General features: G+C 40.0%; 1 protein-coding gene across 3 annotated transcripts in view; it reads right to left on the minus strand.

Moving 5' to 3' along the window:
- The window catches only part of SGTB (small glutamine rich tetratricopeptide repeat co-chaperone beta), a 39394-nt gene that overhangs the window by 8305 nt on the left and 18411 nt on the right, over positions 1–12678 (minus strand). For all 3 annotated transcript variants that reach the window (XM_004608485.2, XM_055123644.1, XM_055123642.1), the window contains exons 5-6: positions 10224–10323; positions 1543–1647 (exon numbers count right to left, since the gene is read on the minus strand). In XM_004608485.2, the coding sequence (XP_004608542.1) occupies positions 1543–1647; positions 10224–10323 (205 nt within the window). The remainder of the gene's footprint in view (positions 1–1542; positions 1648–10223; positions 10324–12678) is intronic.

Raw genomic sequence — 12678 nt, forward strand, 5'->3', positions numbered from 1 at the left:
ATACTGTGTACTAGCACTATATTATATTTCATGGTGAAAAGATAAAAGTATTAGATGTATAGGTTTATTCATTCTACCTGGAGAAGACAGACAATAAACATGAAAATAACAAAAAGAGGAATGTATGTGATCAACCCAGGTTCAATGCCTTGCACCCTATATAGTCTTCCAGGCACCACCAGGAATGATCCTTAAGCACAGGGCCAAGAGTAAACTTTGAACACCACCAGGTGTGGCTAAAAATAGAACTAATTTTTTTTTAAAATAAAGATGCCTCCTAAACTTTTGACCTGGGCACTTAGAAAGCAAGTAATGATACCATTCACTGAGATAAGAAAGATTAAAGGGTCAGAAAAATAGTACAATGGGGAGGGCATTTATCCTACATGTGGTAAACCCTGGCTCAATCCCCGCTATCACATATGGTCCTCCTGACACTGCCAGGAGTGATCCCTGAGCACTGAGTCAGGAGTAAACCCTGAGTACTGCTGAGTCTGGCCTAAAACAATAAAAAAAAAAAAAAGTCATCCTGTCCCCCGAATGCATTGTCAATTGTCAAGATCTGGATGCAGACCCTAGCACATCTGGATATGACGCAAAAAAACAAAAATAAAGTCATTCAGGGTAAACAAATGCAGGTAGACTGGCAGATTTGCAGTCAGATGGTATGTTGCTTTTCTGCAAAATGCAATTTTTCTCCCCCTACCCCAAGCTTTTATTAAAGCACCATGAGCTACAAAGTTATTCATAGTTGGATTTTCAATATACAATGTTCCATCACTGATCCTGCCACCTTGTCAACTTCCCTCCAACAGTGTTCTCAGGTTCTCTCTCCACCCACCTACCCCAAGCCCAGACTGCCATCTTGACAGGCACCTTTTAAGTTTGGTTATTAAAATTTGGGTCTCGTTATTTCAGTGTTGTTGACTCTATATGTGGCATTTTGAGCAACTGGACAAGGAAATGCAGGGTTTAAAGGGAGGAGCCTAGATCACCCTTGGCCACAGAGTACAGGGAGGAGGAGGAAGGGAGTAAGAGTGAAGGGGAAGGGAAGAGGAGATGGATGGGAAGCAGCAGGGACAGGGGTCAAGGGGACTCGTGAATGTACATTGGTAGTGTTAAGGAATGATAAAGCTAAATATTAAAACTGCATCTTCTCAACAGAGACTGAGAATCTCTATGGCGGCTGTTGTAGAAATCTGAGGAGAGGAGTGTGTGTGAGACAGTCACCACAGAGAATGGTGAGATGAATTCAGAAGTACAGTAAGATCATTTGTCAGAGTACTGAGTGTTCACTGGACAATAATGCCCTGGAACATGAAGTCTCCTCAGTATGGCTGTGTAATACTCCCCAAGAACCACCCATACAACTAATCATCTCCTCCCGAGTCAAAAACTAGACATTTCTTCCCTAAATATTATATTTGTCCCCCGATTAGTCCAGAGAGTGCGATATTATGCAGTAAATTCAAAGCCATGTCATAAAGAGCAGTATACCTGATAACTGCTTGGTACAGTGTTGAACGTTCTTCTAGAACTTACCCCATTCGCCCATAGGCCTTGCTGTATTTTGAGTCAATTGCTATTGCTTTTTCACAATCCTTTATTGCATCTGTGTAGTGACCTAATTTACTTTGAGCAGCAGCCCTATAAGAAAGAGAAAACCTTTTCAATGATAAGCAGTCTTCAAGGCAAACTGATTCAGATCTTCAGGTACTAAAAAGACTATAGGGAGTCTTTTATATTTTATATATAGTCTTTCTAGTAAGACAATAGTTTCCTTAAAAGGTAGTCTTATTTAAAAGACTATAGGAAACTAATAGTTTCCTTATTTTTATCATTTGCTTATCATTCCTATTTAATACCAAATCAAAATAAATAATAAATTCTACAATCAAATATATTGAGTTTAGTGGGCATCTATGCTACTTTCCCATCTAACTTGCTGTACTCCTACTGGGCAGTCAGTACTGTGGAATTTGGAGGTATTGTAGGGCTGTATATGTGGCTAGAGCTGAGACAATTTAGAGCCCACCCTCTCCCAATCCATGCCCACATGGTCCCCAAGCCTACCAAGACTAATTCCTGTGCAGAGGCAGGAATAAACCTTAAGCATGGCCATGTATGGTCCCAAAATAAAAACAAAAACAAAAAGAGAGCGGGGGGAGGGGGGAAGAAAAATTGGGGGGGGGAAGGGCAACAATGGGAGAGAAGTCAAAAAGCAAACAATTCAAATATATGAGTAATCACAAAACTGAAGGAAAATGAGAGCCTTGAATGAGTTACATGAGATTTCATTTCAAATTTAATCACACAAGGAGCACTAGCACAGCAGGGAGGGCATCTGCCTTGCACACAGACAGCCCAGACGTGATCCCCTGCACCACATATGGTCCCCCCATGCCTCACCTGGTGTGATCCCCAACCACAGAGCCAGAAGTAAGCCCTGAGCACCACTGGGTGTGGTCCCCAAAACAAAAATTTATTAATTGATTAAAAGTGACAACATTTAATCAACTCCCAGCATCCCATATGGTCCCCTGAGCACAGGAGTAATTTCTGAGTGCAGAGCTAGGAGTGACCCCTGAGCACCGCTGGGTGTGACCCAAGAAAGGTTAAAAAAAAAAGTCACAACCAGGCAAACTGAAAACCAGGCAAAAGAAAGTTGGAGAGAAACCTTGATGTCAGGTGCAAAACAAAGAGCATTATTCAGGACAAAGTCACTATTTATTAATTTATTAATTGTCTTTCTCTGAGAGGGTTGTCACACCTGGTGATGTTCAGGGACCACAGCTCCAGGGCTGCACAGGGCAGTGGTCAGGGAACCATACTGGGAATCTAACCCAGGCAAAGCATGTTCTCCACCCTGTATTATGGAAGACATTTACCTGGCTCAGAAATTAAATCTATAGTGCAAGTCTTATTGGCCCAGAGTAGAATTGGGGTATGTGAGATAGAAATGGGAACCAAACTTTGAAAAGGGTGAAAACACAAACCTCAAACTGAATAAAACAGAAAACAAGTGATCCTGTGCATACTGAAAAATAAGGAAAGACATATGAGAAATGAAATAAATATGGCAAAATGTTCACTGCTTTTGATTCTAGGGTCAGCCTACACATGTTCATTATATTACTCTTTCAGTAAGTTCCTGATGGGTTTTAAGTTGGTCTAAAAAGTTTTTTTTTTAATTTAGAAAACACATATCCATGCATGTAAATAAGAACATGCTCACATGTGCATGCATTACTATAAGTCTTCAAATAGAGATTTTCTCATCTGAAATTCACTGAACCAACTCAACTCCACTTTCTGTTAAGTACTTGTTAAACATGCTAAACTCAAACCCAAGTATACAGAGATGAAGAGAATAATATATACCTTCCAAACTTTCACAGTTTAAAAGGGAAACAGCGGTGTCTACGAACAATATCAAAAATACAGTAGTCAAGTGTAATTGAACCCAAAGAAAGAGGCAACACAGAGACATGTCTGATTAAGCTCGAGGAGAGCTGTTCAACAGAAAATTGTATGACAGGAAAGTTCCTAGCTGTGCTAGGAACAAATAACATATAACTTAGAAATCTTGAGCCATAAGTGACTGATGGTTTTAAATAAGGCCAGAGAGATAGTACAAGTGGGTAGGGCGTCTGCCTTGCATATGGCTGACCTGGGTTTGATCTCTGGCATGGCATATGGTTCCCCAGCACCACCAGGAGTAGTCCTGAATGCAGAAACAGGAGTAACCCATGAACATTGCCAGGTGTGGGCCAAAGACCAAAAAGAAAAAAAAGGAAAAGAAAAGAAAAAAAAACTTTAAATATAATAGGCAACTGAATTTTTTATATCTGATTAATTTTCATTAACTTACATCTCACCAGCCCCATGTGGCTAACAGCACCTATGTTGAGCATCATCATTCCAAAGGACACTGCAGGGTTCTGCTGAAGAGTGGGGGTCAGAAATTGGATACAAAAGAAAGAAAGAAAATTTCTCAAAGGAGGGACTCCTGGACCCAAAGACAAGGACAGCTGGGAGAGCACCCTGCAGCCTCGGGCTGACAACGGGAAGCAGAGAGGCCAGGGCAAGACAAGTCAGGCTCTGCTAGAATCTTCTGTTAGATGAAGCAAAACAAGCCTGTGTCTGAGTTAACAGTGTGGTCGCCTTGCTCTGCCCCTGCTGTCTGGTTATCAGGGCATAACTAATGCAATTTCAGCAGAGCATACTGCCAGTCACCATGCCTTCTAGACACCCTGGCTTCCTTCACCTTCCTGAAACAGGAGCATGAATATAACCTGTGTTTTGTTTGGATGGGAAATAAGGCAGGAAGAAAAAACCATCTCACACATCCCATACTATATATACTACATATAAATAAACTCGAGCAAAAAAACCTATTCTTACAACTAAAGATATCTTACATTTCACTGGGAAAAAAACAAAATTTCAGGGGCCAGAGAGATAGTGCAGAAGTTTCAGCACTGGCCTTACATCCCGACAGACCAGATAAAATCCCTGGCAACACATATGGTTCCCCAAGAACTGCCAGGGTGTCCTTCCTGAGCACAGTCAGAAATAGCCTGTGAGGACTGGTGGGCCTGCGCTCAAAACCAGAGAGAGAGGGGTGGGGAGGGAGGGAAAAGGGATGGAGAAGGAACAGAGAGGGAAAGAAAGAAAGAAAGGAAGAAAGAAAGAAAGAGAGAGAGAGAGAAAGAAAGAAAAGAAAGAAAGAAAGGAAGGAAGGAAGGAAGGAAGGAAGGAAGGAAGGAAGGAAGGAAGGAAGGAAGGAAGGAAGGAAGGAAGGAAGGAAGGAAGGGGAGAGAGAAAGAAAGAAAGAAAGAAAGAAAGAAAGAAAGAAAGAAAGAAAGAAAGAAAGAAAGAAAGAAAGAAAGAAAGAAAGAAAGAAAGAAGAGAAAGGGAAGGAAGGAAGGAAGGAAGGAAGGAAGGAAGGAAGGAAGGAAGGAAGGAAGGAAGGAAGGAAGGAAGGAAGGAAGGAAGGAAGGGAGAAAGAAAAGAAAGAAAGAAAGAAAGAAAGAAAGAAAGAAAGAAAGAAAGAAAAGAAAGAAAGAAAGAAAGAAAGAAAGAAAGAGAGAGAGAGAGAGAAAGAAAGAAAGAAAGAAAGAAAGAAAGAAAGAAAGAAAGAAAGAAAGAAAGAAAGAAAGAAAGAAAGAAAGAAAGGAAGGAAGGAAGGAAGGAAGGAAGGAAGGAAGGAAGGAAGGAAGGAAGAGAGAGAGAAAGAAAGAGAGAGAAAGAAAGAAAGAAAGAAAGAAAGAAAGAAAGAAAGAAAGAAAGAAAAGAAAGAAAGAAAGAAAGAAAGAAAGAAAGAAAGGAAGGAAGGAAGGAAGGAAGGAAGGAAGGAAGGAAGGAAGGGAGAAAGAAAGAGAGAGAAAGAAAGAAAGAAAGAAAGAAAGAAAGAAAGAAAGAAAGAAAGAAAGAAAGAAAGAAAGAAAGAAAGAAAGAAAGAAAGAAAGAAAGAAAGAAAGAAAGAAAGAAAGAAAGAAAGAAAGAAAGAAAGATGTTGAAAGCTTAGAACTGTGATGGGCACTGTTCTCACTTCTCTCGTCTTCCCTGTGAAGTGCCTAGTGTAGGCCTGTTCTACATTTGTGGCCACTGCAGCCCACAGTGTCCATGGTCACAGAGCTTGTAAGCAGCTGAAGCTAGACTCAACCCTAGGACAACCAGGTTGAAACTGCAGTGAATGTAGTGACCACATACTGCTTACAGAGGCAACGAAAATGAAATGTCAAACAGTCGGGCCTCCATTCTTCCATTTCTCAGGTCACAGGCTATTACTAGCCTTCCTGGGTACAGTGAATGATGTCCCTACTTCTGCCTTTCAAACTACATTCTCCAATCTAAACACTTTCCCCTTTGCTGTCTCTCCAATGTTTATCTGTCCTTCCCATATGGCTCCAATGAAAATTCTCCATCATCTGGGAAATATCCAGATAAATTCTCCCCATCATGCTCTCTTTATTGTATATCTTTCTTTTACTGCCCCAGTCAATCAAACCATCCATTGCAGAAATATCACTGTATCACTGTCATCCCATTGCTCATCAATTTGCTTGAGTGGGCACCAGTAACATCTCCATTGTGAGACTTGTTGTTATTGTTTTTGGCATATCAAATATGCCACAAGTAGCTTGCCAGGCTCTGCCGTGCGGGTGAGATATTCTCAGTAGCTTGCTGGACTCTTTGAGAGGGACGAAGGAATCGAACCCAGGTCAGCTGCATGCAAGGCAAATGCCCTACCTGCTGTGTTATCATTCCTTATTGCAGAAATATGAAAACAGAAAGAAAGAAAATACTCAAAAAAATGCATTTGAGTAAAGAAAATGCATTCTGGGTCAAGGAATAAATTAGTAGGGGGCTGGGCAGATATTCCCAGCAGGTGAGGTGCTTACCCTGCCCTGCATGCATCCCACCTTATTTCCATGCCCAGCATCCAAATGGTCCCCTGAGCCCACGAGGGGTGATCCCTGAGCTCAGAGCCATGAGTAAGCCCTGAGCATCTCTGGGTGTTGCCCCCAAACCAAAAAGTATTAAAAAAGAAAAAAAGGTATATGCCATCAGGTTGTATAACAGAAATAAGAACATGTTTAGGGACAGAAAATATGCAACTATCTAGTTGAATATGAAATGTCATTTCATATTATAAATTAATTGGTAATTTTTATCTAGATTCAATCACTTATTATAAAAGTACTAATGTATCTAGTTGCTTCACCATCATTGAAAATTTCTAATATTTCTTTTTTGGACAGAAAACCTATGAATGTAGTGTACTATAAGAAATGCAGATAGATACAAGATCAAATCTCTGCATTTCACCTGAAAAAGCATATAACTACAAATAAAGCAAGAACATAGAGTTTTTAAATAAATTACAAATAAATAAGAACATAGGGTTTTTTAAAATACTATATATTGTGGCAAGTGCTCAGAGTACTTTTTTTAATTTAATTTCAAAGTAAGTCTAAGATTTCAAGGAAGGAGTTCTTTGAAATCTTCTAATATGAGCTAAGGCATCATCATTAGGATCTTAAAAGGCCAAAATAGGAGATAAATATTAGAATAAAAGACCCATGCTTTAGAACTATGTCAACTGATCATTCCTAACACATAAAAACAATTTTTATAAAAAGTAAACTTGGGTTCATTCTAGAGGTCTTAGCATGTTAAAAGTTTCTGATTAATAATAAAACTATTAAAATGAATATTAAAAGGAAGATTTAGATCAGCTTATAAAAGATGGTAGATTAATTATTGGTCGCCAGCTGCCTACAAAAGATGGCCAGGGTCATGACAACAGGCTACTGAGATAATTATAACTACTAGAGTCTTAAAGGAAAGAAAGAGGGCGGGCCAGAGAGCTAGGATAGGGGTTAAGGCATGTGCAAGTGACACCACAAAGCTCCCCCAGCACAGAGCTGGGGGTAACCCCCAAGTACCACCAGTGTGACCTAAAACTTAAATAAGAAAAAAGGAAAGAAATTAAAAGGGGCAGAAAGATACTACAGAGACAAAAGGGCATGCAGCCAATCCTGCTTTGATGCCCAGTACTGTTCAGTGCCTTGAGCATCTCCGGAAGTAGCCCTGGAGTCCGCCCAGACCAGAGCACAGCCTCCTTGGATCCTTGCACTGAACCACTGGGCCAAGAATCCCTGAGCAACTACACAAGGCAAGGGGGGGCCCCCGCGGAGGGAGTAGGTGGGGGGAGAGGAGGGGAGAAGGAAGAAGGAAGGAAAGAAGAATAGAAGGGAGGGAGGGAGGAAGGGAGGGGAGAAAATGGAAGGGAGGGAGAGGGAGGGGAAAGGAGGGAAGGACAGAGGGAGAATTCAAAGTTTAATTAAATATTTCTACTTAGTCTACAAGAAAAGTTTTCTCATTATCTAATATTAAGTTATATGCTCTATTACTTAATGTATCAGGGAAAAGGGATACTTATTTACATGCAAATGAGCATAACTGATTTCAATTAGATAAAAATTTCAATTAAATGAAAAGCATAGCAGTGCCAAGAATTTCTTCTAACAGAATAGCAGTGGACATTAGACAATGCATGTACCCAAATCTCATTAAAAATAAAGGATATTTTAAGTCTCAGATCATAGTGAAAAGAAAATGGTTTACTGCACTATATATAAATATGCAATCTTCTGATAACATAATAGAATTTAATGTGTTATTTCAAAATTTCATATGCTAAGTTAAAACATATTCATCTTCTTATACATAATAATCATATTACAGCTTGTTCTGATACATTATCCATATATTATTTGGATTTTTTGTTTTACTGAATTAATTAGAACAGATAATAAAGGAAAGTGATTGCTTTTATTTTTTAGGAAAACAAAACTTCCAGTAGTGCCAAATAAATTTCTATGAACCCACCCTTCTACAGTAACAAATCTAAACTCTGAACAAAACACAAGAGGCAAATGCCAAATAAAAAGCAAAATGAGAGGCTGGAGAGATAGCACAGCAGATAGGGCGTTTGCCTTGCACACAGACGACCCAGGTTCGATTCCCAGCATCCCAGATGGTCCCCTGAGCACCGCCCGGAGTAATTCCTGAGTGGTGTAAAGAAATCCCCAAAATGTCTTTAATAAAGAGAATGAAGGACTGGAGAGATAGCACAAGGGTTAAAGTGGTTGTCTTACACATAGACAACTTTGGTTCAATCCCTGGCACCACGTAAGAGTCCCAGAGCACCAACAAGAGTTACCCCTGAGCACAGAACCAGTAGTAAGCCCTGAGTACAATTGGGTGTGGCCCAAAACAATCTTCCATACCCCACCCCCATACCCCAGAAAAAGAGAACAAAGTGTGAGATCAAACAGGTTAAATCCTGGCATTGATAGACATGTAGATAACCTAGGACTAAAATAAAAAACAAAAAACACAAAGAGTCATTTCAGCAGTAATTATAAATTAGATCAACTGATATAAAAATGATAATACTAAATTAACAATAATAAAAAAAATTTAAGTACTTAAGGCTGATAATAATGTGGTTAAGAATGATACACTCATATGCCTCATATGCTCCTAGGAGAAAAAATTTTCAAAAAACTTTATAATTTGCATAAACTGCCTTAGTACTCAGGGGATATTCTTACTTTTCCGATTAAGGGTCACCTGTGACAGTGCTTTGAGGACCAACTCTATGCAGTGCCAGGGAATGAACTAAGGTGCCACATACAAGGCAAGTGCCTCAAACACCTATACTATGTCTCTGACCCTTCGGCAATGTATTCTTACCTTTTAAAAAAATTATCATTTATTATCTTAAAGTTGTAAAATTATAATTTTAAAATATGGCTACAATAGTGTGTCATTCTACAGTATAGTTACTGCACTTTCACTTTCTGCAAGTAAAGGGTCTTTCCATGACTCTGCATCCTTGTCCTTGTCCAATAATTGCTAATTGACAATTATAGTTTGGGTCCATACTGTTACCTCACTTTACTACCACCAACATGTACTACACCCTCTGTCTATGTTTATGTTACTTCCAGCCCACCTCGTCATTTTCCCCACCCTCTCCCAAATGAGTTTAATACTCTGAGACCTCCTCGATGCATCCCCAAGAATCAAATTCAGGTCTGGAAAGATAGTACAATAGCTAAAGTGCTTGCCTTGCACGCAGCTGACTTGGGTTCAATCCCCGACACCCCACAGCCAGGCATGGCACAACCCCTTTGCCCCCCACACCTTCCCCAAAATGGCACTGTCATCCCGTTGCTCATCAATTTGCTCGAACGGGCACCAGTAACTTCTCCAAGAGAAACTTGTTGTTACTGCTTTTGGCATATCGAATACGCCACAGGTATCATGACAGGCTCTGCCGTGCGGGAGGGATACTCTCAGTAGCGGGCCGGGCTCTCCGAAAGGGGCGGAAGAATCAAACACGGGTTGGTGGCGTGAAAGGCGAAAGCCCAACCGCTGTGCTATCACTCCAGCCCACCACAAAAAGTAAAAACAAAAAATTAGGACTCAATTATGGTATGTCTAGTGAATGAAGAGAAAGCTAAAAAGGGTTACACTCACATCAAAACAAACATATAACTGCTGTTAATCAAAGTGCCTGTGTCTTAGCAATACATTTTTCTTTTTAAACTACTCTGAACTTTCATATTTTTCTACACAGATAAATGTTTAGAGTTCTTCTGAGCTGTGCATATGTTTTAAAACCTGTAAAGAGTGCCAGTTACCTGTTACAGAAATAAACTGCATTATTGGGATCCAGTTCTATGGCCTGTGTGTAACAATCCACTGCAGCTGCATAATTTTCTTCTTTCATGTGGTTGTTGCCTAAAGCAAAGGAACCAGAGGTACAATAAGTACAATACACAGAAAAAATAAAAACTATAAGGGAAAATTTCCTTTTTTTTCTTTTTAAAATTTTATTTGATTGTTATAAAGTTGTTCGCAATAATTTATTACATTTAATATTCCAACACCAATCCCACCACCTACTCACCACCATATTTCAAATGTTTCTACCCCGACCCCCAAACCCTGCCCCCAAAGTAGGACCTAAATAATTTCTTTTGCACTGGTTGTTATGAATAATACACTAAAAATGACTCAAAAATTTCCTTAGAGGAAAGTGGGTGAAGATTGTTGTATTTCACCCTGGAGTCATTAAACTCTTATATAAGAGATTACTAACATGTTGTTAAAGGTTGAGCCTTATTTACATACATATATATACATCATGAAGGAAAATCTCAAGTGATTATGATATTCAGGTCAGCAGCAGGAATATTTACTCACAGTGGAAATAAACTTCATATTGTGATATGGAGTTGGTCCTCCTGGCCTGTCAGTGTGTTTGAGTGACAGGGTGGATACTCCCAAGTAATGCCCACAAGACCTGGGCTCTCCTGGCCAATTTTGCTGGATTGTTTTGTTTGGAAGACCTGTACTTGAGGGTTTCCCATAACTCCTGAACAACTGGGCCCAGGTTCAATGAGGGTCCAAGGTGCTACCTGGACACTGGGGAGCCAGGAATTGACCAGACCCTCCTGCAGTGCTCAGGGGTCTCTATCACTGCACCCAGAGATACTCAAGGGACCAAGCAGTGCCAGGAACCAAATCAGAATCAGCAGTGTGTAAGGCATGTGCCTTAACTCCTGTACTAGCTCTGTGGCTTTGTTGGAATGATTTTAGCAATGCAGACTCATTCGTGTTAAAAAAAAAAAAATTAACATTTAGGAGCTGGAGAGATAGAACAGTGGGTAGGGCACTGCCTTGCACGGGGCCTACCAGGGTTCAATTATTGTAATTCCTGAGCACAGAGTCAGGAGTAACCCCTGAGCATCGCCAGTATGGCCCTGACCCCCACCCCCAAATTAATGTTTGTATACCTTATAAAATCCAGGATTTAGTAAGTGAGCAAATGCAATAATTATCTTGTGACAAAATCTAATTTCTTCTCACCTATCTTATCTTCATTTCTCTTCTTCCTTGGAAAGTCACCCCTCCCCGTTCCCAGTACAGCTCCCGAAGCCTCAATCCCCCTCTCCTTCTGCACTAAGCCTTGTATTTCCTCCCTTGTCAAGGCACTGATCTATTAAATAAACAAGTTTCCAGAGTGCCATTGTGGGGGTAAGCTGGTAAAACAGACCATGCTACAAGAAAATAAGATTTATCTGTGCTATCACTTCCTTTGTAAAAGGTATTACTGGAGATTCATTTCCAAAAATGAAATCATTTTAGAGACCACACCTATACCATAGGACACTGGTAAGGTATCTGCAACTACATCTGGTGCTAATTTAACAGGACAATAGCTAGCAAAACAGAGGTTTCCTCCAGCTGTCTTTTGTTTTCCATTAGAGCAGGGCGAGGGGAGCGTCCCACTTACTAAAAACAAGATTTAAAATTGAAATAAATTTTTGTTGTTGTTGTTCTGGCAGTCACACCTGGTGATGAACACAGATTTTCCATAGAGACTTGTTGATTAAAACCAACAATCTTCCTATATCCACTACTAGAAATTTTAATAGTATAATAATCAAATGTGCTAATTGTGCTTCACACATAAACTCACTCTTAAAGAACTCTTTAAAGCATAAACATATGAAAGCTGAAAATACAATAAAATTAGCTTCCTCTCTCTAATTAACATACAGAAGAGGGGCTGGAGCAATAGCACAGCAGGTAGGGCATTTGCCTTGCACATGGCTGACCCGGGTTCGATTCCCAGCATCCCATATGGTCCCCTGAGCACTGCCAGGAGTAATTCCTGAGTGCAGAGCCAGGAGTAACCCCTGTGCATCGCCATGTGTGACCCAAAAAGCAAAAAAAAAAAAAAATACAGAAGACAGAAGAATCTGTGATCTTAGGAGACACCCAGTAAATATAGTTCAAGCCATTAAATAAGTAAGTACCTGTAAATAGTTTGTTTTACAAGCTTTATTCACCACAGATCTGTCTCTCTGGTAGAAAGCTAGACTTTTCTTTATTGCTCACTAGTAATTTCGCATTACCAGCTTCTTTGCTATTGCAGTCATTTCAAGTTTACAAATGCCCTGTAGTCTTAGTCCAGTTTGGTTCTAGCCATATAAATAAAATCTTACTGCCTGTCATTCACCTTCTCCAGAGTTTCAGAAAGTTATTGTTCTATAAAATGTTCACCTTTAGGGCGAGAGCAATAGTACA

The sequence above is a fragment of the Sorex araneus genome, chromosome 1 (genome assembly GCF_027595985.1).
Source record: "Sorex araneus isolate mSorAra2 chromosome 1, mSorAra2.pri, whole genome shotgun sequence".
Taxonomy (NCBI): Eukaryota; Metazoa; Chordata; class Mammalia; order Eulipotyphla; family Soricidae; genus Sorex; species Sorex araneus.